This window comes from Phascolarctos cinereus, unplaced genomic scaffold (assembly GCF_003287225.1).
Source record: "Phascolarctos cinereus isolate Bilbo 61053 unplaced genomic scaffold, phaCin_HiC Scaffold_5;HRSCAF=322, whole genome shotgun sequence".
NCBI lineage: Eukaryota > Metazoa > Chordata > Mammalia > Diprotodontia > Phascolarctidae > Phascolarctos > Phascolarctos cinereus.
Genome location: NW_027555958.1, coordinates 54238615 through 54265967, shown reverse-complemented (window position 1 = coordinate 54265967; position 27353 = coordinate 54238615). Strand labels below are relative to the sequence as shown.

The 27353-nt window shown below is 39.3% G+C and overlaps 1 protein-coding gene across 2 annotated transcripts in view; it reads right to left on the bottom strand.

Moving 5' to 3' along the window:
- Positions 1-27353, bottom strand: part of PHTF1 (putative homeodomain transcription factor 1) — a 46455-nt gene that overhangs the window by 4604 nt on the left and 14498 nt on the right. For both annotated transcript variants that reach the window (XM_021002052.2, XM_021002070.2), the window contains 10 exons: positions 25253-25412; positions 24481-24657; positions 24123-24215; positions 22576-22791; positions 12813-12941; positions 10636-10908; positions 9106-9237; positions 8060-8146; positions 6043-6198; positions 3518-3613 (listed from right to left, as the gene is read on the bottom strand). In XM_021002052.2, the coding sequence (XP_020857711.1) occupies positions 3518-3613; positions 6043-6198; positions 8060-8146; positions 9106-9237; positions 10636-10908; positions 12813-12941; positions 22576-22791; positions 24123-24215; positions 24481-24657; positions 25253-25412 (1519 nt within the window). The remainder of the gene's footprint in view (positions 1-3517; positions 3614-6042; positions 6199-8059; positions 8147-9105; positions 9238-10635; positions 10909-12812; positions 12942-22575; positions 22792-24122; positions 24216-24480; positions 24658-25252; positions 25413-27353) is intronic.

Sequence of the window (27353 nt, the reverse complement as noted above, 5' to 3'; positions counted from 1 at the left end):
TTTCTTGGTGGAGGATAAGAAGGGATATACTGGGAAATGAAAAGTGATGTAAAACACCAGATACCAATAAACAATTAATTTTTAAAACTGAATTTAAAATTTTTTTCAATTAAGCAAAACTCTTTTGTCCCTTCCTTCTCACCCTCAACTGACAGTAAAAGAAAAACAAAACCCCTCTTGCAAAGTGCAAATTATATATACACACAAAAGTCAAGTAAATTATATATATACACATACAATATGTATATATGATACAATATACATGTATGTATGTATAGCACACACATGTACATGCATGTGCATGCATGTATACATACATGCACACATATCATTTTCACTCTGAGTGAGTCTTTTTCCTCTCTATCAGGAAGTGAGTAGTATGTTTCATCATTTATTAGTCCTCTGAAATCATGACTGGTCAATATGCCGATCAGAGTTCCTAAGTCATAAAATATATAAATGGCTCTCCTGGTTCTGTTCACTTCACTCTGCATCAGTTCGTACAAATCTTCCAGGTTTCTCTGAAACCATCTCCTTCATCACGTCTTACATCACATTAATACACCGTAACTTGTTCAGCCATTGCACAATTGATAGGTATATCCCAAATTCCCATTCTTTGCAACCTCAAAAAGCTATATTTCTGTACATTCTTATATTTTGTTTTGCTTAGAACAAACATCTCCCTTCATCCACCCTCCTTTTAATTTCCTCGTCTCTTCTTCTCTATCCCTCCTATTTTACTGTTCAATGAAATGTATTCCTGTGTCCAACACACGTGTGTTTTCTTCCCTCCTTTGACCAATTCAGATGAAAGTAAGATTCAAAGAGCTGCTCTCCTATCCCTTCCTTATTGTCTATAAAGACCTCTGCTTGTGCACTCTAGTTATGTGAGATACTTTCCCTTCTAGTGTATTCTTCATCCAACCATAAAAGAACCACTCCCAGGCCTTCTAACTTGACTCCCTCTTTGCCCTCTGATTAGGAATAGGGTTTAAAGGGGACACGTTTATCATCCTCCCATATTAGAATTCAGCAGTTTATCCTTGCTTAGTGCTTTATGACTGCTTCTCTTCACTCTCATGTTTGTTTCTCCAGAGCTCTGATTTTCTCAACAGAACTTAAAAGCCCATTTTCCCCCAGTAGGATTAAACTTAATTTTGCTGGGCAAGTTATTCTTGGCTGTAAACTCATAGCCTCTGCCTTCTGGAGTATCCTATACCATGCTCTCCACTTCTTCATAGTGGTGGCTCCTCAGTATGTGAATTCTTATTCCTGGCTGCTTGCACTACCTTTTCTTTGATGTGGAAGCTCTGGACTTTGGCTATACATAATGTTCCTGGGAGTTTCTACCTTGGGATTTCTTTCAGGAGTAACTGGTGGATTATTTCTATTTCTACTTTGCTCTCTGGTTCTAAGAGATCTAGGAAGCTTTAATATTTCTTGAAGATGTCAGACTTCTTTTTTGGCCATGGCTTTCAGAGAGTCCAGTGATTCTTAATTTTTTTCTCCTTCATTTGTTTTCCAGGTCAGTTGTTTTTTCTATGAGATTACCTTACACCTTCAGTCTTTTGATTTTATTTTAATATGTTTTGTCTCATGTAGTTAATCGGCTTCTATATGATCTAGTCTAACTTTCAGGGAGCATGTGGCTTCACAAGATTTTGTATTTCTTATGAAAAACTTAACTCCTTTTCCAATTTTTTCTTTCCCAGTTCTGATTTCTTTTTTAATTTCTCCCTCAAGCACTCATGTTTTATAAAAACATTTTAAACTCTTCTTTAAAACTCTTGCTTCATCTCTTCCAAGAATTCTAGCTGAATTTCTGCCTAATTTATGTTTTCCTTTGAGGCTTTGTTTGTGAATATTTCAGAGTCATTCTCTTTTTCTGTGTTTTGTTTTTGTCTTGAGCACCCATCACCATAATTGCTTTTTCATGCTGGAATGCTTTTTTTTTTTGTTTGCCCATTCTTCCAGCCTCCTTCTGACTTCAGACTTGATATCAGGGCCAGGCTCTGCACATGTCTGGAGGGAAGGTCTGGGCTAGTTACTCTGATGCTTTATTAATACATTAAGTGTATCCCAGGTTTTCAAGGACAGCTCAGGCTGGGGACCAGCAAGCTTTCAGTTCTCCCCAAGTGGTATGATACAGGACAAAATTGCTGCCCCACCCTGGTCTGAGTTCTGACCTGGGTTTGGGTCTGAGCAACAATAGACTTCTTCTGGACTCAGACCTATTAGACATCTGGGAAGCTCTGCTGGTTCAGGGGGACAGAACTATATGTATCCCTTTGGTCTGAGATTCCTGCCCTAGTCATTCATCTGCAGTCTTCAGGCTAGGCCTTAGGTTTGACCTGAGATCCCACTCTGCTTTTGGGGTCCAAGCCACCCTGCTGCTGCCTGCTTCTCAACTTGTTCCCTTTTCAGTACACTGCCCAGGGACTGCAACTCTGCCTTCTCTTGGAATGCTAAACCTAGGCACAAGAGTCCTCCTCTGTTGCCCTAGATCTGTGACTCAGAACTTGGTAGTGAGTGACAAAGCTGCCAGTTGGAACCTGTTCCTGCACCTGCACAAGGCTGGGTGCCCAGATGTGGGTCTGGGACCTTGTCCTGCTTCAATACAAAGCTCGGCAAGGCACGTTCTTGGTCAGGCACCATTCCCAGTATCTACAAACTTCCTGTACTTAGCTGGGCTAGAAAAATGCCTCACTGTGACTTTGTCTTCGATTTCCCTATCAGGATTCAGTCAAGAGCACTTTTTTAGATCAGACTGGAGGAATTTGGTTGGGGAGGATTTCCCTATATTTCTTCGTGCTACTACTCTGCCAACCATTAACTTGTAAAAAGTTGTATCCTCTGGTACAATTTAAGCTCCTTGAGAGTGGGAATGGTTTGGTTTTGTTCTTGCATCCCCAGTGGCAAGAAAGAGGGAAACATACATTTATTAAGCCTCTAATGTGTGTCAAGCACTGTGAGATAAACTCTGGGGATACAAATATAAGCAAAAATAAAAACAATTCCCACCTTCAAGGAGTTTACATTTTAAGGGAGGAAAGAAACATGGCAGGAGGTTAGGAGGAGAAGAGACCAAAGAGTTAAGGGAAGTTCCAGGGGGGAAAGAAAAGGGCCAGTGCCTGCACAGAGTAGGTGTTTAATCAATCTGCACTGGACTGTATTGAAAGTTATCAGATATTCCACAGATGGGAGCTTCTTCCCCTTTCCCCTCAGGCCATCACGCATTCCTTCCACACACCTCTAAGATACCCTTCCTCTCTCTGCTTCAGGGGTGAAAATTTTTTTGCAAAAAAACAGCAGTAACAAAGCCCATGCCCCTCAATTTGCAACATAATAGTGGCTCAGAGATAACAAAACACAGAATGCTCCCTCCCCAAGTTTTCAGGAGTCATGGGCAGTAGGCATCCTATGAAGCTCACAGACTAATACTCTGTACTCCTTCCCTAGGACAAACACACTGAGTTTAATGATGGTAACAGAGACACTGTCAGACAACACTCACTTTTAGTAACTTGGTCGACAGTTTTAGCACGTTGTTCACCAGAGTGAGCTGTTCTTTTTTATTTGGCTTCTTTTCCATTTTGAGATATAAGTTAATCTAAGGGAAAGAATATGTAACTGGATAAATATCATAATAAAATGATACCCATTAAAGAAACTGGCAGATTCTTTGAAAACATTTGTAGTGAAAAAAATGCTCATAAGCAATTTCTATAGAACTACTAAGTCACATAACTAATTCCCATCCCAGGGAACAAATTCTGCCTTTAGGAAGGGAAGCTACCTAAGAGAAAAAGTATATTTTTTATTTATCAATGAAGCTATAGCATTAATAACAAAGTTTATTAACAGAAAAATAATTACACTTATGTTAATAATAAAAATCATATTTGTGTGTTGTTATTCTGGGTACTGAACAAAGCCATATTTATATTACTTAACCTATAGGAACATACTAAATCCCTCATTCATAAAATTCAATCTAGTTATGCTATAGATTTTGATCTAATCCTAAACAGGTAACTTGAACTTAAAAAAACAAAAAAAAAACCTTCTCCATACAACCAACCAATCAGTAAACATTTATCAAGCACCTACTACGTGGCAGGTAGGTGGCACAGTGGATGCAGTGCCAGGCCTGAAGTCCAGAAAACCTGGATTCTAATGTGGCCTCAGACACTTTGAAGCTGTGTGACCCAGGTCACTTCACCCTGTTTGCCTCAGGTTCTTCATCTGTCAAATAAGCTGGAGAAGGAAATGGCAAACCACTCTAGGATCTCTGCCAAGGAAACCCTCAAAACCCCGAAACAAGTAAACAACAACTACAAAAACGTGCCAGGCACTATGCTAAGTGCTGGACATTAATGCCTGACGATTTCCTCAAATATTCACTTAACATGTTATATTTATTCACACTGAGTATTCTATATTAGAGTAGTTCCAGGTTGTATTGGTCCCTATATATTTCTTCCTGTATAACAGTAGGAATGACGTAGAAGCAATTCAAGAACCATTTCTGATGCACATTTACATGATGCCCTTGACCACTGCTCAGCTCCTGGTAGGAAGGTCTACAACCACTGTTTTCATACTCCCCTCCCACCTCAGTCACCTGCATTTTGGCTTCTGACTCCATCACTCCAATGAAGCGCTCCCTCCAAAGTCAGAGCTGATCTCCTAACAGCTAAATCTAACAACCCTTTATCCTTCATCTTTGCTGCAGGTTTTGGTGCTTCCTGACCACCTCTCTCCTCCTCCCCACCAGGGCTTCGATGACAATGCTTCTCTGGCTTCTCCTTCTGCCTGACTGGCCTCTTTCTCTGTTGTGCTGGATAATCATCTTTCTCCTGCACCCTTAGCACAGGTGTCCCCTGGGACCTCTTCCTTTCTCTCTATATATACTTTTTCTTAAAGATCTCATTGGGTGCAAGTAACATCTCTGTGCAAATAACTCCCAATTGATAAAGTCAGCCCTCATCGCTCTCTTGAGCTCCCTGGGATGTCCAGGAGGCATCTCAAACTCATTATGTCCCATGCAAACCTGCCTCTCCTTCCCACTCCCCACCATTCCTTCCAGTCACCCAATTTTGTAACCTCAGAGTCATCTGACTCTTCCCTCTCCTCGAACACCCCATCTTGCTGCTTCCTCCTCTACTACATCTCTCATGTCCCATCCCCTTCTCTCCAATCTCAGCCAGACTCGTGATTCAGGCCCTCCTCATCTCTTGCCTAGACCACTATGAGAGCCTCTAACCAGGTTCCCATTTCAAGTCTGTCCCCTCTCCTATCCAGCCCTCCACAAAGCTACCCCCGTGCTCAAAAACCTTCAGTGCCTCAGCCACTCACTGTCTATGTGATAAAATTCCAAATTCCTTGACTTGGCATCGAAGGCCTTCCACAGTCCTCCCCACCTACCTGTCCAGTCTTATTTAACACTACTTGCCTTTGTGCACTCTGTGTTTCAGCCAAATTGGACAAGCTATCTCCGAACTTGATAACTTTCTATGCCATCTCTACAAATTCACACATTTCATGCCTGAAATCTCTGCCTCTCAGGGGTTAGCTCCTCCACAAAATCTCTTTAGAATCCCATACCCATTTCCCCCAAAAAAGTTAGCACTTTCTCACCTCCTCATGTTTGAGGGAACTTATCTGAGTATATGCTGAATCCCTCTAACAGAATGTAGGCTCTGTAAGGAACATATTCTTTTTTTTCCTTTTTTTAGGCAATTGGGGTCAAGTGACTTGCCCAGGGTCACACAGCTAGTAAGTGTCAAGTGTTTGGTCTGAGGCTGGATTTGAACTCAGGTCCTCCTGACTTCAGGACCAGTGCTCTATCCACTGCACCACCTCGTTGCCCCGGAACATGTTCTTCTTGCTTTGTTTTTATCTCTGTCTGCCCAGGGCCTAGAACACAGAAGGTGCTTAACAAATGTTTGCTGAATTGAATGAGATTAGAAGCAGCAGTGTCACCCCCAAAAGACAGCACAGACCACAAGCCAGATGAGTCAAGTACACCTGTGTTACCTGCTCCGTGAGCAGTACTGAGATGTTACTGTATTTCTTATTGGTTTCAGACCCCAGGGAGGCAAGACGCAATAAAAAGAGCAGCAGGGCCGTCTCCCAGATCAGGAGCTCCCAGTTATGAGCATCCTCCAGAAAGGTTTTGTGGCCTTGCAGAACCTACGGAAATGAGACACACACAAATGTTAAAACCACAGCAGTTCAGAAGACTCACCTCAGTCTTCATATTAGTCTGTTTCCCACTGGCTCGGTCACAGTCATGCAAAGGAAAAGTGAATAGAATCAAACAAAGCAAAAGAGTCAACACTCAAAAATAACAAGGTTTTCACATGCTCACAGCGCTCTCTGGAAGGTTCCTTTGTCCTCAGGAAAGTTACTGAGACAAGGTGAGGTGGCTGGGCCTGTGCTTTAGGACAGTCACTTTGACAGGTGACTGGATGATGCATTAGAGGGGGGAGAGGCTTGAAGCAGGGAGACCTGGCTCCTGAAACAGTCCCAGTGAGAGGGGGGCCTGGACTGGAAGGGCAGATGTGGGAGCTGAGAGGAGATGTTTGAGACAAATTGAGAAGGTAGAAATGGCCAGATTTGCAATGGACTGGATGTAGAGGATGAGTGAGAAGGAGGAGGGAGGGATGATTCCAGTGCTGTAAGCCTAGGTAAATGGAAGGATAATGATGCCCTTGACAGTAAAGGGAAGCTGGGAAGAAGGGTAGATTTGGGAAGAAAGATAATAAATTGTTTTGGACATGTTAACTTTGAGATGTGGGACTACCTCAGAAGACTGACTAGGACTGGATATATATTATATATCACACACACACACACACACACACACACACACACACACCCCTCTGGAAGCCATCTGCATTGAGATGAGAACTGAATCTAATGGAGCTGATAAGATCACGAAGGGAGATAGTATCTAAGGACATGCAAAGAAGGCCTAGGACAGAGCCTTGTGGGGCACTCATGGTTAGAGGTAACAACCATGGTTAGTGGGTATGATAAGTACTTAGCAGAGTGCCTTGCACACAGTAGATGCTTAATAAATTTTATTTATTGAGTAAGTGACTGACAAGGATGAAGATTCAGCAAAGGAAACTGCAATGTGATCCCAGGTAGGGGAAGAACCAAGATAGAGCAGTGTCATGAAAGCCTAGAGAGGAGAAAGTATGGAGGAGCAGGTGATCAGCAATTTCAAATGCTACAGAAAGGTCAAGGAGGAGGAGAAAGGCCATTAGATTTGGCAAGTAAGAGATCATATAAGAATAACATGACTACCTCATATGTTTTGCTAAAATGTCGATAGCTATATTTACGTACATTAAACCATGAGCTCCTTGAGGGCAAGGACTGTCTTTTGCCTTTCTTTGCATTCTCAGAGCTTAGCACAATGCCTGGCATATAAGAGGCACTTAATAAAATAAAAGGCACTTGTTGACTGACATTCTATGACATTCCCCAATCTACCAATATAGTAACCCTGTCAAAAAAGGAAATGAGGTCAGCCTGGCATTATATATGCTTTTGATGAAGGCACAGTGCCTCTGTGATCCCCACTGCCTTTTCTAGATGTTCTACTAACTGTCCCTTTAGTAATTTTCTTGATTAGGACTCATATTTTCACTGATGCAACAACTGCCAGTGAGGAAATTCCCTCTACCAATGCAGATCGGCAACTGGCTTACAACTTATCGTCTTAGAGAGGTTCCTGGGGTACTAAGAAGTTAAGTGACTTTCCCAGGATCGCACGGCTAGTATAAATCAAAGTCCGGACTAGAAGCCAAGTCTTCTTGACTGCAAGGCCCTTCTATCCATGACATCACAATGGATAAACATTAGACCTCAAAATTCTTAATTTCAGATTACAAATTCTTAATTACAGTTAACAAATTCACAGACACTTTTCAAATATAACATACCTTAAAATTAAAACAGCTAAGACACAGAAGATAAACCTTGGATTTTAAACAACAGACAACATACAATAGCATTTTCATTTCTTCTATGAAATTCTTACCTGGGCACAGCAAATAAAAGCAATTGAAAGTGTAAGTAAGAACACTGAAGACACAACCACATCGACTGAGCGCTGTGGACCCCGTCTCTGTAAAATGAGATATGATATACTAAATGTATCAGACTGGAAAGCTTAATTCTAGATGTTACAAAAAGCTAATGGCAGCAATCTAGCAACTCCATGACCTAAAACAGGAATTCACATTTTTAAATTTTATACATTTTTGTTTTAAAAAGCTAAAGGTTTTTAAACACAGGACGTTAATAGTATAGGAGGTGAAGTTTAAAAAGAAAATCTCCAAACCCCCAATTCAAAGTTACTATTTTGTTTAGAAGAGAGATAGATCTTAATACTTCTAAAATCTGTCCCCTTTCTAAATAAGGCATTAATTTGCCCAATGAGATACACGTATATTCAAGTGTGTCCCAAAAGCAAGGGAAAATCATAGCACTATTATAATATACTATTCCAACTCCAAGAAATTTGCTTTTCTTTTTTTCTTATCTAAATTCATTTCTAAAGATAAATTCCTATAGGTGGGTAACAGCACCTATCTACAAGCTTTATTCTTGTCAGCTATGGATGTCACTTTCTTGCTGGAATCCAGTAATAGTGTGCTAGCAGGTATGATAATAAATATTGAAGTCTACAAAGCGCTTTCATCACAACCACCTGTGTAGTGGGTAACCAAATTTTATTATCCCCATTTCAGAGATAAGGAAATTGAGGTATAAAAGAGGATGGGATCATAGATTTAGGGCTGGAAGGGACCTTACAGATTATCTAGTCTGACTCCCTCATTTTATAGATTAGGAAACTGATTTTCAGAGAGATTGGAAGCTTGTTCAAGGGCAAACAGGAAGTAAGTGGAAGAGCTAGGACTAAAACTCAGGTCTTCTGCCTCTAAAACCAAAACTCATTCTGGTACATTATGCTGCCTTCAAAAAAATAAACACATGTAATGTACCAAATTACAGTTTGGTGGTAAACTATTTCTCTCTATGTAAATTCTAAGTCTCTCCATATAATGTTAAGATAAAATTTACCTTTAAATAAGAACGCAGTGATAGCCATATCTTAATGTTCTCCACCTTTTTGAGCCTGAAATGGGGGATTTCATATTTTCTAGCTTTCCTGGCAGAGGTAATATGACTAAAGAGTTTTGCAAATAAAAATCGCTAGGGAAAAGAAAAACATACAAAGAGAAATAATGTAAACATCTGTCAACCTCTGTTACCACCAATTCCCCCTGGAAAAAAAAGAAACAGCATAAAATTTTATTCAGGGCATACTATAATAGATGACTAAATTTCTTTTTTTCTGTTTTTTTTCCTTTTATTTAGTATTTTATTTTTCCCCAGTTACACATGAAAACAATTTTTAACATTCATTTTTGAAATTTTGAGTTCCAAATTCTCTCCCTTCTTCCCTCCCTACCCCTCCCTCGTAGAGAAGGCAAGCAATTTGATATAGGTTATATATGTGTAGTCAAGCAAAACATATCCATAAAGGATGTTCTTTAAACTAAATTAGTTTTGCAAAACAAATTCAAAATGATATATACAACTAGCTGTAATCATTCTTATTAGGTGGTTTTGCCTAATTGTTTTGGGATTATGTATTTGGTAGGGGGAGAGCTGATTAGGTGTTTGTTACAAAGTATCTGTTAAGTAAAAAAAAATCAATAAAATTAATTTATTATTCAAAACTGAAAAAAGACAGACAAAAGTGATCAAATGAAAACCTCTCTCACTTCTCCACTTCTCAACAGGGATGATCAGGGAGGACTGACCCTCTATCTGCCCCAAACAAGGAGTAGCCCCAGCAGGACAGCTCCAAGTGCTCGCTCTACTAGACTTAAAAACAAATTCACCATCACCAAGCTCACGTTATCACTTATACAGCTATTGAATCTCCTTCTCCTCCACGATCTAATACAAAGATAGAGAACTAGTTCTATGCCTCAAGATGCTTAAGAAAGTATTCAGAAAAAAGACATTAGCTAAGTAAAGAATATTTACTCTTGTGAAGTCGAGAAGCCCAGTTCAACAGATGCAGAAGAGGTTTCCTTTTCCGATCCACAAAAATCTTACTCTAAGAAAAGTCATGGACAGAAAATTATCCCCTATTCCTCTAGTTGATTTTACAGATATCTGATAAGTCCATTTCCAATTAAAATTTTCCAGAACTTCACCAAGAAAATGTTAAGAACTAAGCTGTATCATATAATAAAAGAAACTCTCCCAGTTTTTTAAAAATGTCTTGGGATTCATGAGGTACTGTGAGAGAAACATTATTTTTTCCATGTCCAGGAAAAACTTGGTTTATGCAGCTGAAAAGGTACACACATCACTGAATACACTGAAAATAAAATGACTGATGTTAAAAATCTAAGTTATTTTTCAGATTTATAACAGAAATCCCTTTGTCGTTATTCACATTCTTAAATAACTACACACAAGGGTCACACATAGTAATAATGTTAATTCAGAGACATTAACTTTTGTACAGCAGAAAAATGAAGAGAGAGGTCCCACTGCAATGAGACAGGAAGATTCAATGATCCTCCCACTGACCTGCTTGTACGTTCTCTCTGCCACACACATCATAAAAAAAAACATCCAGGTGAGACACAAGCGCTCAAGAAAATTGATCATGGCAAAAATGATGACTGATAATGACGGTGGCGCACCACAAAGGAGAGTCAGGAGCTCCTCAGTCGAGATGGATCGCATTTGGTCCAGGTTCTTCTCGTGGCAAAGTCGGTATAAGAATGGGAAAAATGCTAACCCAGCAGTGACAGCGTTTCCCAGCATCTGGTAACCTACGCCCTGCTGATATGCATTAACCTGGAGATTAATGAAAACTACCATTAAATAAGGAAGGATTTACAAAGGTCATATTTATAAAAAATTATTTCTGAGAAAATGTATTGTGGATCTGTCCATGGAAGGTTGTGAGGCTTCCTATATACTTTATTGATCTTTTTTTTTGGTTGATGTTGGGAATTGGACAAAATATTTATTAAGCATTTATATACTTTATGTTAGGGATATCAAGGAAAAAAGGAAACAGTTCCTGTCCTCAGGGAGCTTATATTCTAATGTGGGGATAGACAAATAGAGAAGCATAATTTAAGGTAAATTGAGGGAAAGAGAATTAACTAGGGAAATCAGTGACTGCTTCACCAAACTTATCCATGAGAACTGGAAATAAGGAAGCCTATTCCAAGCACAGGGGAAAACTCCTGTAAATACACAGAGGTGGGAGAAGAGTTCCATAATAGCTAGTAGTGTAGTTTGGCTGGAATGCAGACTTCATGAAAGGGATGAACACGAAATAAGTCTAGAAGCATATGTACAAGTCCAACTGCTGAAGGCCTTAGCTATAGGAGTTTGTATTTTATAGTCTTTTTCCCCACCAAATTTAGGTTGCATTAAACCTAAGCATGGCTTATTTTTGATATATTATCCCCCTTGCAAAAACTTCTTCTATCAGCTCATACTGAAATCCAGAGAGGCAGACTGGTATTTAAGCTCTGCCTTGGCACAGGAAGATTTGGGACTAAGTCCTGCCCCTGACACATTCTGGGTAAGACAGGCCACCACCAAGTGCTCTGGGGGTCTCGAGATTCTTCTAAGCCACTGAAGTTGCAGGGATTTTCTTTAGCAGAGAAAGTTTTCTCACTCTACACTACACATTCTCTATAGTAATGAAATCACAGGCCCAATCTCAATTCATTCAAATCTAATAAGGTACTGATCAAATCCATGAACAGTCAGCACTGGATTTGGGAGCATAAAATACAGGGAAAGAGAGAGTTGAGGAAATTTTGACACATAATTGAAGAAACTATGCCAATTTTTTTAGATTAAAAAAAAAAACCCAAAAAACTTGAAAAGAGTTCTAGTTTCACTGTCATAGGTATTTCCTCCACTGACACAGATCACAATACTTCCATGTTTTAGTCTTGGGTTTCTAATGGCCAAAATTACATTTCATCGCTTGGGGGCCAATTTTCTTTCTACAGACCTTCCTATACATAGCTAAATTGGTCCTTGGATAACAGATATGAAATCTGTGGTTGGGGTCTATATTTGAAGATTTTCTATCCTAAAAAAAACAACCAGAGCTTATATTCTGCTAAAGTAGCCTTCAAGAACCTAGTCACCCCAAGCCACTATCAAGTAAATGGACTTCAGCAAGGGAAGCATTCTTATAAGAAATTTAATATTTAACATCTTAGAAGGAAAAATATCATTAATACCAAAATTATCACATAACTTATTCACTTCATACAGAACACTAGGGACCCAAGGATCACAATGTGGGAAGTGCTGGAATAAATCTATTGATTTAAGATTCTTAAACCTTTCTCATTAAAGATTAGGCTTAAATATAACAATAAATATACATAAGGAATAATAGCAATGGTTGTCCACATACAACGAATAAGGGACAAACACCAGCATCCCTCCCCTGGAAGGAGAAACCTCTTCTGCCCTTCTCCTAGTTGGTGACACACGTCAGACTTCCCCCAAGGGACTAGGGGGAGGGGAAGGACACAAAGCACTGAGAGATACCTCTTCCCTCTAGACCCCACAGTATGGGAAAAACAATAAAATATAAGCATTTGGAAAATTTAATTTCTCTACACCAATAAAGAATTCTTTCAAAACAGCAAATGGTGCCCACAACGTGGAATGTGTGAGAACTGTTTCAAGATTTAAAAACACTCACAAAAAAAACTTACCCTACTCATGATGATGCCACTGATTTCTAAAACAGACATATCCATTTTTTTGCATTCATTACCTTCCCAAATTATTGCACTCACTCGTTCAGAGGCAGGGCTCGTATTCTGAAGCCAGAACAAATGGTTCTAAAGGTAAAAATAAAGCAAGGTTTCTTATCAAGTCTTCTCAATCTCCTCTGCTAGCATTTCTTCCTCACTCTTGTCCTGAGGACACTTACAATGCACAGTAGTCACTCTCAGTAAATACCTCTACAAATCCTCTCAGCTAATCTATTCCCACCATCTTCCCCAGAACTGGAATTCGGGTTGGATGACCATCTGTCATGGATAAGAAAGGATTCCTGCACTGGGTGAGAAAGAAAATCTTTCCAGTTCTAAGATTTTGGATTTGTGGCTGCCGCTTAGATGCTTCTGCTTAGTCTTTGCTACTGTCACTTCAAAGGTAAAGGAGAGAGCAGAATGAAAGAGTAGATTAGGAGACAGGAAGCCAGGGTTTTACCCGGGACTCTACTACTGTATAAGTCTGACAAATAACAACCTCTTTGGCTATTAGTTTCCTTATGTGTAGAAGTTTGTGTGTTAATCTACATAAGATCTAAGGAGTATTTAAGTATATGATTCTATGAATAAAACTAAACTCTTCATCTTGGCCACTGCCCTCATCCAGGATGTTCTGACCTCCAATCTTTATCTCTTCCAATCCATCTTATTTACTACAGTCAAACTAATTTTCCCCAAATACAACCTCCTCACATCAATGTCCTGCTTAAAGAATTTTGAATGTTCTTTACAATTCTGTTTAGACTACAAGTCTAAATACTTACATGTGGTTTTCAAGGTCCTCTATGATGTAACTAATCTTAATAAACCTAAATTACTAATCTCATTTGCAATATTCCCCAACACAAATAAGACTGTCCTCCAAAACACGCCATTCTTTACCACGTCCAAAACTTCACTCATGTTACTTCCTCTAATGACAGAAAAGCATTCTGGTCTGCACCTCCTAATTATTCCCATCCACTAAGGTTCAGCTCAAATCTTGTGTATTAAAGTCATTCTTGATTATTCTACTTCTCATGCTACTGTCCTTTCTCTAGAGTCACTTATTTTCTTAACCAAAAAACAAACAAATAAAAAAAAAACCCAAAGCTGAAACTTAATTACATAAAATCTTTAATATCTCATTGCTTCAAGTATTAGTCTTATCTCCCCACGATAGGGAAGTTTCTTGAAAACGTAAGAATGAGAAACTATTGTTTCCTCTTTGTCTTTGTATCCTAAGCGCTTAGCACAGTGCCTGGCACACAGTTGGTAGGCACTTAATAAATGCTTGTTGATTAATAACCCTTCTATAGTCCTCACAGTTTGGTGGACATATAAAATATATGAAAAAGGACTAAAAAAAGACTTCTTCCGCATCAAGTGTATTCTCTAGGAAGGATTTAAAGAAAAGACAAGTCCAAGAATTACATGGGTAAGATGACATCAAGTGATTGCAATCTATACCAGTAAAAGGAAAATCAACAATGAGGGTTTAGCAGTTATCTAACTATCTAAGGATCTGATTCAATAAAACATCTATTAAGCACCTGACTATTCATCAAACATTTATTAAGCACCCATGTCTATTCAACAAACATTAACTAAGCACAATGTCTGTACTTAATAGAAAGCACCGAATAAGTACTCTATCTAGCCTTCTATCTATCTTCTATATATAGGCTGCTAGCAGTGAGAGGACAAATTCAAGTTTGGAGAAAGTTTGGTATGAGACCCAATTAAGCCAGATCCTAAGAGCACATAAAGATGAAACTGGGAGAAAGACAAAAGACGAAAGAAAATGAAACAGATATTTTAGCTTTTCTATGAAATGTCATGCCATTTTCTTCACTGCTGAAAAGAGAGCTTCAGATCTGGGCACATCTCAGCCACTGAAATGCTATATGAGGAATTATAAATAGCACTAAAGATGACAAAAGTGGGAACAGCACTGGACCAATTCAGTTTCACAATTAATAAAATAATATAAATAAAACATACAAAAAAATAAATAAAAGAAAAGAAACATGTACAGAAAGCAACAAAATTCCAAGGGCTCGAAGGTATCCATTCTGAAGATACCTGTAAGAGGGAGGAAGATACTGAAATTGGGGAGAAAATAACATAAATGGTATTACTACCAAAAAGTGTGATCAAAAGAATATCACTAATAACCAACATATCTACTTCCTCACCTATACAAAATTTTTATGAGCATGATCGGTAGCCCCAGTGAAAGAATCCTTGATGAAAACAAAACTGTTAAGTTTTTGCAAACAATTTTCTTCAGCAAAACACATCTTCAGAGTCACACCACCTGAAGGTATTTATTTTTCAAAAGACATTTGGTGAAGCAAAATAAAGCCTTAAAGGTTTTCATCCCCCCAAAAGTGGGTATCTCATGAACATATTAATATCATGAATGACTCCTTGATGGATGTAATACAACAGATCATTGTTACCACTATCAGGTAAATCATCAAACCAGGAAATCTTTGACAAAGCTACTTGCCACATGTGAAAAGCAAAGCTTAAACAGAAGAGGATTCCCTACAAATGGAGCAGTACAGCACATGTTTCCATTTATAGATGATACTTTGTTGACTGAACAAAATACTTCATTATCTGAAAACCACAGCACCTCTTTAATGATACCCACGGCCATTTAAAGAGTTTTAGTTTTAACAGTACATACAGGAAAAACTAAGTGGCTTAAGAATGCTTATTGAACAGAATATGATATACTGATGGATGGGAATGCCATTGAGTGGGTGGCATTCATATGTGCTTATCGGATAGGTACTGTAGATGAGCCCAGAAATGAAAGAAGATAGTAGACTAGATTACATCTGTGGCCTCTTATAACTCAGTTACAAAGAGGCTGGGGAGTTGAGGACTGCACCAAAATCTAAAGCGGCAGTTCTTAACCTGGAATCCATGGACAGATTTCAGATGGCTCATGAACTTGGAAGGCAAATATAAATTATATATATATAAAAACTACTTTCACTGAGACAAAAAGGTTAAGAACTCCTGATTCCTATAGGGTCATCTTTAAAGCTTCCAGTCATTTGCTTTATTAGTGTACCACACTAATGTCTGAACATATTTTCCATGAACCAACTACCCAAGTACAAAGCCCTCCTCTCAATCTCAACTGACTGTTCCCTTATTCCCACCCACCTCAACCCCATTCCAGATCTGCCTGTCCCCTTCTACCGGACTCTCTGAAACACTTCCTCTGTAATTAACAAACTTCCTCTCATCTTATACCACTTCCTCTCTTGTTCCTTCCATCTTCTGGCACTGAGTCCTGGGCCCTCCTGCTGACACCGATTCCCTGGCTATACGTGCCAGTACTAGAGCACTTTCACTCATTCCCTATGCAGTCACTGCTCATGGTGGACTCTCCCTATATTGTCATCACTCAGAAACCTTTCTTTCTTTGCAGTTCATGAAATCTAAATTCTAGATTCTGGTAGCTGTTGTCTACCGGTCCCCAAACATTCTCCCCTCTTTCTGAAGTTAGAAATTAGAGCCCAGCTCACAAACATCTCTAGGATCTCATTCCTGGGCTTCAACATATGTGCTGAAGTTCCCTCAAATACGCTAACTTCTTAGTTCCTGAATCTACTCAACTACTTGGCCCATTCTTCCACGACACCTCAGCTATACTCCTGGATGACACCTTTCCATCTTTCTCTATGCCTTATTCCTCCTATACCTAATCTTCACCCTCAGATCTTTCTATCCCTCAGTATGACCCACAGCCATCCATTGTCTTCTTATTGACTACACTGAACTTTCTTCCCTATTTTGATCCCTTGGCAAATCAACTGAACACTATACTATCCTTTTTCCTTTTGACTTGGTCTCCCTATCTTACTCAGGCTGGAAACACAATAGTTATTCACAGGCCTGATCCCACTACTGACCAGCCTGGGAGCTCTGACCTGCTCCTGATCTGGTATGTCTCTCCTTAGGTAACCCATTAACCCCTGCTTCCAGACGCTTGAAATATTGGTGCCAGACTTAGGACTGACACCCAACTGGTTTAAGCAACTGAAGCTCAGACTCCCCAGCATAAGTGATCCACCAGCCTTGACCTAGCTGCAGGGATTACAGGAGCACCCACAACGCCTGCCTAGCCTCTATTTTGAATCCTTTGTTCCCTTGTATTATCATCCATTGCTCCCTGCCACATCCTAACCCACCATCTCCTTCCTTTGGTTCCACCACACACTCCTTAACAAAACAGGAGGAAATCATGAAGCCACGCTGGGGGTCATGAGATTATGAAATTAGCTAACATTTCCTCAGAGATCCTGCCACCTGTGGCAGTTATCATCCATGCCTGCTCAATTCTGAACTCCCTGCAGTCTGGCTTCTGACCTCATCATTTCACTGAAACTGCTCCCTACAAAGTTACCAGTGATCTTTTAACTGCCACATCTAAGGGCCTCTGCTCACTCCTCATCCTTCTTGGCTGTCTGCAGATCACACTCCCCCCTGGATAATCTCTCCTCTCTGGGTTTCTGTGACTTCGGTCTCTCTTGGTTTTCTTCCTCCCTGACTGACTGCTCCTTCTCAGGCTTCCTGGCTATTTCTGCCTGTTTTTTACCTTTTCACTTTCTGATCAGCTCCCAGGGGCTTTTCTTTGGATCGCCAGGACTTAGCATAGTGTCTGGCACATAGCAAGTGCTTAATAAAAGTTTATTGATTGACTGAAGGAAACCAGGAACTTCAAGAGGCAGAGAAGGAGAGAGAGAACACTCCAGACATGGGACAGCCAGTACAAAAGCAAGAGAAAGAAAATGGAGGATCACCTGGGAGAAATAGCCAGAAGGCCCAAATCTGGGCCTAAAGTGGATTTTTGTGGTAACCTTTTGTGAAGGCTGGATCAGGTAGTTGAAATTCTAGAAGCACCGGGGCCCAATTAGGAGTCAGTTACAATATCCTGAATGAGGCCTGAATGAGTACGGAAGCCATGCTAGTAAAGAAAAGAGGACACATGAGAAACACTGTAGAAGTAGCACTGATTTGATAGAGGATGTGTGAGAGTCCAGAAGACTCCAACAGGAATACCAATGTCTAGAAAGACAGTGGTACCCTCAAAAGAAACAGGGAAGAGTAGAAGAGAGGTGGGTTCCAGGGTAAAAATTATTAATTTAGTTGCAGACATGTTAAGTCGGAGGTACCAGCAGGTGGTGGTTAAATGTGAGCAGATGTGAGCCTGGAATTCAGAAGAGAGATTATCTATCAATCAATCAATCAACAAACAAAATTAAGTACCTACATGGTATGCTGGACACTGATGAGGAGTCATACTGAAGATGAAACATAGGTTTTCAAGGAATGAGTCAGAAGAAAAGATGGGAAGAACTGATTACTACCAGGAAGGGGAATTTCAGAGTTCAAAATCATAGACGAAGGTGACACCTTTATAAGTGATAAGAGCCAAGGTATGACCTCATGTGGATAACTGAGCTAAGACAGGACACTGTGGATAACCCTCTGTGGATAACTGAGGCAAAGTAAAGCTGTAAGTTATCCTCCATGGCACCTAATAGTGCTGAGCATATAACAGGTAGTTGGATAAATACTTGTACATTGATTTTCTGACTGGTTCTGTTCTGAGCTCTCTTCCTTCTCTCAATCATCACCTGTTTCCATGGGTTTAATTATCATCTCTATACTGGCAACTCACAAGTGTATTTAACAAGTCCACATCTCTTCCCTGAGCTCCAGGCTCACATCACCAACTGCTGCCAGAATCTCTACCTAGATATCCCATTGGCATTTCAAATATAGCAAAAACAGAATTTAGTTTCTGTCTCTCCTCCAAAAATCCTTATTGGCTTATTCTATGAGAAGCACTCAATGCTACAGAAAATGGAGTCATTCAGCTAGAGCACCGACCCTGAAGTCAGGAGACCTGAGTTCAACTCTGGCCTCATACCAAACACTTGACACTTACTAGCTGTGTGACCCTGGGCAAGTCACTTAACCTCAACTGCCTTAAAAAAAAAAAAAAAAGAAAGAAAATGGAGTCATTGTGACCACATTAAAAAAAAATAACTTATTTTAATAAGTGGCATTTATATAGTAAAGTTTGCCACACACTTTCAGTCTAACTTATTTGATCCTAAAGATGGCACCAATTTGAAATAGTCTTTATTCAATTTTAAATATTAATAATTTTCAAATCCAGGTGACACAATCATTGTACCCTGTAACCTGAAAGTCATTAATAACTTATTATGGCCTATCAAATAAAGTTCAAACCAGGAAATCAAAACCCTCTCCAATTTAGAACCTTATCTCCTACCTACTACCTTTCACACAGCCTGTGTTTTTATCAAACTGGAACTTTCCACAAACATAGTGGATATTTTCTTATTCCAGGCCTTTGTAAATAAGAGTTCCCTACACCTGAAAGGTCCCTTTCCAGCTTACTAAAATCTTTTAAGAAGTATATTAACTCCTCCATTACATCCTCCTTGTTCCATTCTTGGTAAAAATGATCTTTTCCTCTTCAAATCTCTTATAAAATTTTGTCTGTACCTCACATATATAATCATGTTCTAATTTATATTATTTATTTCTGTGCATAAATTAGTTCCCTGAGGCTAAGGATCACGCTTTATTTAATTTTTGTTTCTCTTTTAGGAATTAGTACAGTGCTTTACATAAAGCAGGCATTTAATGAATATCTGTTATATGTTGTTGAATGAATTCTGGTTATGTTTTTCCATTCCAACTTCCTTAAAAAATTATTTACTGCACATTTACTATATGCAAGACACTTAATGGAAACCAGATATGCATTCAACAACCCCTCTATAGGCCTCCAAGGAAGCCCAGAGCCTGGATGCCCACTTCCTCACACCCAGAAGAGAAATTTGATGGAGAACCACATCAAAATAGAAAGTTTCTAAATTCTTTCTCAAATTCTAGATTGGATTAACTGCAAATTCTCAGGCAGTTTTTGACAATCAACTTCAGGTTGCACTTACTCCACAGTCCAACGCATCTCATCATATCACTATACATGTGAGGAGGATGTCCATACTCCCTTCTCCTCCAAACTCTAGACCCTTTTCTAATCATCATTCCTCTTTCTCCCCCAGTCCATTTCCAAACTCCAACCTAGTTTATTTACAATGAGGCTTTTTGAACAGACTCTTATTAACCTCCCCCATGTTTTTTAATGTTTCAAAATTCTATGATTTTATTCTGAACTTAATGAACACCAAAAAAACCATTCCCATGTGCAAATTAGAACAAAAAAGGGGTATTCTATGTGAAATCACTAATATCTATTACATAGAGCTTGCTTTTTAAAAAAAAAATATTTTCCCCAATTACATTTAAAAACAATTCTAAACATTCTTTTTTTAAATTTTGGTTTCAAATTCTTTTCCTCCCTACTCCCTGAGATGGTAGAGCTTGCTTTTTAAAAAAGTATATAAATAGTATATGATAAATATACCATATAATAAATAGCATATATAAATATACTTTTTAAAAGTATATAATAAAATTCAACACATTACTTTCAGAAATCATTTCTACCTTCCACTTTAATCACTTCCTACCTTCACATTTCATCTCTTTATAAGGCATACTCTGTGTAAACTAGTGTTTAAAAACTATTTCTCTACCACCATTCATTCTCTTGAGGCTCATCAGTCATCATCTAACTTCCAAGTCATTCTCTCAAGTTCAGACTTCTTTGTTTGATATTTAAGACCCTCTATAACCTGACCCACCCACCTTCCCTTTCCAAGATTTTCTTACACTGCTCACCTCCATACGTACTAGGTTCCAGTTAAATGACCATTTTTCACCTCTCAAATACATACTGTACCCTCAAGCTTCGGCTCCAGCTGTGCCCCATATCAGGAATGCCCTCCCTCCCCTTCCTAATGAGTTTAATACCTATCCATCCCTTAAAGGCTGGGAAGGAAGTCAGAAAGACTTCTCTGAACCACCCAGTCTGTAAAAATCTTCCCCCTTAGACCTCAAAGAGCAATTTTTTAAAAATATAACTTTCCAGGGCACGTAATGCGATAGTATAACTACCTATGTTGACATTTTATTTCATCCTCCTCCTCCCCCAACTTGAAGGGAATATATAAATTAAATCTCTTTTTAAATGGCACTTCATACAAGGCTCTGCACATAGCAGTCATTTAATAAATGTTTGTTGTATGGCACCATTGTAAAAGAAATGTTTAGGCAAAGAGAGAAATCACTGATAACCATGGCTTCTGCCAAAACGACAAATAGAAAGTACGCTGGCTAGATGTGCCCAAATCCCTCTTTGAGTTTTTCCTTTAGGTACCTTCTGAAGGCCTTCAATGAACCTAACTTGGGTCTGAACCTGAGGTTAGTTTACATTAATGAATTGTCTCATTTTCCCTTTTGTTTTTCTTTCCTTGAAAGCTAAAAAATGTGCCTCTCTCCGGTGACAGGTGATTAATTGGACCTCTACTTTATTCTAATCAGTATTAATCAGTTTGACATTATGATTCCAAAGGGGTGGTGATTATAAATGTGGCATATTATGTCCCACAGCTGTGAACTGCAGTTTGGAAGTTCATTTGTTTAATCATAGGAAGCTAACCAGAGGGCCTCCTCCCTTGTTTCTCCTTATGGTGACCAAGCCCAATGTGGGAGGTGAATCAAATACATGGAAAGTCCTCCAGTTATTTTTGTTGCCCCTTCATCCCTTGCCATCCCTCTATTGCCCCACAAGGGGAGATGACTCTGGGTGCTTGGTCAATCAGTGACCCTGGTTGCCTGCCTCTAGCCCGCCTCTTGGCCAGCCCGTTGACCCATGTGGATGTTTTGACATCTGCTCATCAGCCCAGCCCCATGAGCCTGTTCACTGACTTTGACAGGACCTCCTAGAAGGTCAAGAGATCTGTTGAGGTCTGCTCACTACTCCATTTGTCAACCAATGGGATTCTGTATTACATGTAGACCCTCCTGGAGGGTTAAGGACAAGGTCTATCCACCAATCAGCCTCTGTATTTTTGGCCTATGCTACTTGTATTGTCTGAGTATCAAGCAATGTAGAGCTGCGGCCCTGGGCATCTAAGATTGTGAGGAAGACCTGAGGTCCATTTCATTAGAGGGGACCATGGATCCTTGAAAAAAGTGCTATTGGCTCAGAACTCTGCCTCAGTGGCTTTTTTTTTCTTGCAAATTGGACAGTTTTGAAAATTCCACCACTCATAAATAAACAAATCTATGGTGACTTGGACCTCCTAAAGTCCCTCTAGAATCCCAGGAAAATAAAATCATAAACATCAATTTTCACATAGGCGAAGCATCTTAGTATTCTCTATGAATGCACAAATATGGCAATACTTACAAAAATAGAAAACAGAGTAAATTTTCAAACAATCTGAGGTCAGGGCAGCTAGGTGGCACAATGGAGGGAGCACTAGCCCTGGGGTCAGGAGGACCTGAGTTCAAATCCAGCCTGAGACATATAACACTGTGTGACTCTGGGCAAGTCACTTAACCCCAACTGCCTCGCCAAAAAAAACAAAAATAAAAATAAAAAACCAAACAAACAACCTGAGGTCTACAAAGTAACAAATCAAGGCTCATACTAAAGAACGTCAAGAGAAAAACATAAAAAGAAAACACGTCTGTCGTCCTGCCTGCCCCTTCCCCCAAGAAGGATGAGGATTTCTGCACACACCTGCTGGAAAACATCCTCTTTTGGATCCCGCTTGGTACCTGGGGGCAGGGCCTTCACGCCTGTCTCCTCGCTGTCACTTGTGGCTGATGAGCGGCACTCGGGCCCATGCAACAGGTCGTCCCACAGCATGTCCTCCGTCTCTGAGTCGTGGCGGGTGCTTTCCGAGTCCCTCCGACTACAGCTTCGAGAACCGCCACTGATACCAGACCGAGACTCCTTCGCATCAAAGAAGAAACAGCGTTCATCAGGTTTTCAAAACGTAGCCAATGTCTTCTCCATTCTCTCTGCTCTGAGGGCTCACAGGCCAGCTGTGCGCTTTAACATTTAGAATTTTGCCCTCATAGTTCTGATTACAGGATCATCATGCTAGTTTAGGCCTTATCACCTCTCACTTGGATTATTACAAAAACCTTCTAATTGGACTCCTTGCTTCCAAGTTTTTCCCCCTTGCAATCCGTCTTTCACACATTTACCAAAATAACCTTCTTAAAGCCCAGGTGTGATCATGTCTCATCTCCCTAAGACTACTCAGTGTCTCCGTAATCTCACTCTGATAAAACACAAACTCCTTAAAATCCTTTACAACATGGCTCCAATCCACCTATCCAGACTTATTTCATATCACTTCACTTTACCAACTCCATGTTCCAGCCAAAATGGCCAATGTGGCATGCCATCCCTGGCTTCTGTGACCTTGCATTCCCTCCTCCCCTTCCCCTCTTAGAATCCCTAGGCGCCCTCTCTCATGAGAAGCCTCTTCTGATTCCCTTAGTGGTCAGTGTTTGCTCCCTCCTCAAATTCTATGGCGTTTATATATCTCCCAGTATAACACAAGCTCCTAAAAAGCAGTGATGAATTTCAGTTTTGTTGTCATATCCCCAGTGCCTGGCACAGATTGTACACATGGTAAGTGTTTAGTAAATGCTGAATTACTGAACAAGAAGGCAGAAGCAGACTCTTACAACCAATGTATGTACTCACATTAAAGTCCTTCTGTACCCACAGCTGCTTAAGAACATGGCCTACCCCACCGTCTACCCTCCACTGTCTTAACTGCCGTAAATGAAAAAAATAATCTCTTGTACCACCCTTGATACAAATGTCATATGCTACTGATCTTCAATGAGTCACAATTCGATGATAAATCTACAGACAATAAAATGAAAACAAATGCTACAATTTCAGATCCTTTAGCAAAGATATGTACTCACCTGAAATAACTTCTTTTATGTATAAAGTACTCCTAAAAGATAATAAACTTCAGCCTATCAGTAACTTTTTACTCTTTGAGTGACTAATTTTTACTCATCATTCTCATCACCCTCATCACTGATACTTTTCAAGGTCACAGTATCACAAAGTTACTATAAAACACCTTGAAGATTACCCTAAAGTATCCAAATGGTGACAAGATAGCTAAAAAATGCTACTCTTATTTTAAACTATTAAACCCTTGGTATTACTGCTTTGTGGCAGCTAAAGAAGATGGATGGATGGAATGAAAACGATATCTAATCCTTACTATTTATGTCTACTAAGTACTTTACCTGACTAAAGGCAGCTGACTCAAGCTCTGATTCAGCCATGCTATCTGAATCTCGGACCAGTCGACACAACCTTGAAGTAGAATTTTTCTTTACCTGAACATAAAAATAAAAAATGAAAGTAAAAATAGTGGAAACACAGGTTGAAGAAATGTATAATATTCAAATTACAAGGAATTCATATTTTTACTTCTGTTTTTTAAAATTCAATTTTATTTAATTGATATTCTTTCTCCTACCTTCCCATTCCCTTTCTTTTCTTGAGAAAGGAAGAAAAGTAACATCCATTATAAGCATGTATAGTCAAGCAAAAAAGAAATCCCCCAATTAGCCATGTAAAGAGTAAATACACTAAAATTACTTGAGTGCCTTCATGTTTTGAAGAAATCAGTGGCTTTTCATTCTTGATTTCATAGCCATTGTCACTTGAGGCCCCTTCTACACTTCTGCGTAACAGGACCATCTGTGTCTGTTCTTCACAGTCATCTTCACTTGACAGCTCATCTGAAACTCCATTTCCTAAACGTCTATAACCTTCCTGAAAGGGGGACAAGAATATCCTCAATGGGGACAGCACACACTACTCCTCTAAGACATAACCTGAGGTGAAGATCAAAATACAACAACAAACACAACTTACAGCTATTCTTTTATGCCAGTAGAGAACTATCTTAGTTAATAAATACGCTTAAAAAAACACCAAATAAATATACTCAAGTAGATTTCAATTACTACTAAGGTCTAAGAAACGCAAAATCATTTCCTTTGAAACTGTAAATTAAATATATTGTTAGTTTTATAATGTCTACTAACTAGGTAATTCCTTAAAATATTCTTGGGGAGTGATTCATTAACCCACATATAACTTTCTATCAAAAAGACAGAAGTTTCCCCTCACCTACCATCTGTATCATCATTAGCTCAATGGGCTAAAGAATACCTTCTACTTGTGAGGACTGTAAACAACCTACAATCTTCACTGAACTGTCTGTTTTTACAATTGTGACTTTTAAGTTTAGCTGATAAAAAGATTATGTACAAAACTATAAGTAATCTATCATGAATTTCTAACAGAGTACAGGGTTGGAATGGATAGGAAAGGGAACATTTAACATTTCTCATTCAAAACTTGCCTGATTCTTTTCCCCATCTGAAAGTTTTGCTTTCTCTCTTGCTTGCCATATTCTCGTTTCTGGTCGGGGATGTTTTTTCTTTGTACTGAGATTCAAGCAAGTTGGAGAAGTTTCACTTTCAATTCCTTTGTCAGTTAATAATTTCACTCTTTTTGTTCGACTGAAGAAAATAGGAAAGAAATAATCATGAACTATGTAGTTTCTAAAAAGTATCTTCTAAAGTCACTCTTCTCTGTCAGCTGTATATCAAGTCATGTGTTTTCAATTATGCATACATTTTTTTAAGTGACTCTGTGTAGCCCCTAACTTGGCAAGAGATAGGAAGGCAATATTCAGCCAACTCAAGAGAGAGGAAGGTTTATAACTTCCAATCATCTTCAAGTGCCATACAAATTTCTGCTTCCATACGTCTGATCACGTCACGCCCCATTGCCAAGAATGTCTTCTCTTCCCCTCTGCCCCAATGCCTACCTAAATATTACATATTCTTCAAGGCTCAACTCAGTTCTTACCTCCTCTAGGAAGTCTTCTCTTAGTATTATATTCCATATCAATTTCTCCTGTGAATTCCTATGGTCTTTAAACAGTATCATACAATACACTGCCTTGGATTATCCCTTCTCTGATTGTGTCATGTATATCAATTGCCCTGACCCAACGATACTGAAAATCCTCAAGAAAAGGGACCATGACATATTTCCTTTGTAGCCATTCTCCAATAGTATCAAGTACAGTGGCAAGCACTTGAGTACTGATGGATTCAACAATCTCAGTTTAACAGGTATTTATTAAGTACTACCATGTGGTAGGCACTAAAGATACAAATACGAAAAATGTTAACAGAGGTAAAATAAACATACAAAGATGAGAAACAACATAGTACCTGTTCTTGAGGAGTCTAATGATGGAGGGGGGTGTAAAGTGACAGAATATAATACATATGCAAACAAATGATTAACAAAGCAGAATATGATAATAAAACAAAAAAAAAGACTGGCAAAATAGTAGGAGAAATTTGAGGAAAGAAAGATCACTTTTAACTGGAAAAGAGGAATGTGATGGAGTGTAGCAAGGGGACAGAATAGAGGAAAAAGTCACAGAGCAAAGTGGCATCTGAGTTAAGGGAGAAACTCAACAGATGGAAGTGAGGGTGAGAGTCTGTTCCAAACATGCCCTGAATAAAAGCACAGAGATGTGCATCATATTACCAGAGAAAAGCAAAGTCAACAGACATGGGTTTGAATCCTGGTTCTGGCATTTACTCCCTATGTGACCTTGAGCAAGTCAGTGCAATCTCTATGGACCCCAGGTTCCTCATGAGAAAAATAAAGGGGTTGGTCACTAGATGGTCTCTAAGGCCTCATCCAGCTCTAATCGATTGTTCTGTGATCTCAAGGAGGAGATATGTAGAAAATCTGTGAAGGGAAATAATACAAATGAAAGCTGGATCAGCAGGCTGGTGCCCATGTGATGAAGGCCTTGAATGCCAGGGTCAGGAGTTTACTCTGCAGGCATCTGGCATTCAAAGAGTTTTGAATAAAGAAGCAATCACAGTAGTGCATTAAGATTAGTGCGACATTCATATGGAAGATATACTGGAGAAAGGATAGAACTGAGACAAGAGGAATGGTTAGGAGGAGATTATAATAGTTTAGGAGACAACAAATGAGGGTCTACATTAAGGTAGAGTGGAGAGGAAAGACCAGATGACATGTGAGAGTCTAGGTGGCTAAGAGATGGTAGAGACGATAACAGAAGTAGAGAAATTGGGGTAAAGAGAAGGTTTATATTGAAAAGAAAATATTAAGTCTAAGAGGTTAGCAAACAATTCAGGTACAACTATCCAGCAGACAGGATGAAGTTCTAAGAAGATGATGAAACAGACAGAAACTTTTGAACCATTTGCATAGAGATGACTGCTAAAGCCATGGAAATAGATGAGTTCACCGAGAAGAATGTGTAGGCAGAGGGGGGAAAGGTACTAGAACAGAACCTTGGGAGGAAGGTGATGAAGCAGCAAAGACAGTAGAAAGAACAGGCAGAGTTTCCCTAATTCTATGAGAACATCAACTGATGAGTATGAAAACATCTTTTAACTACA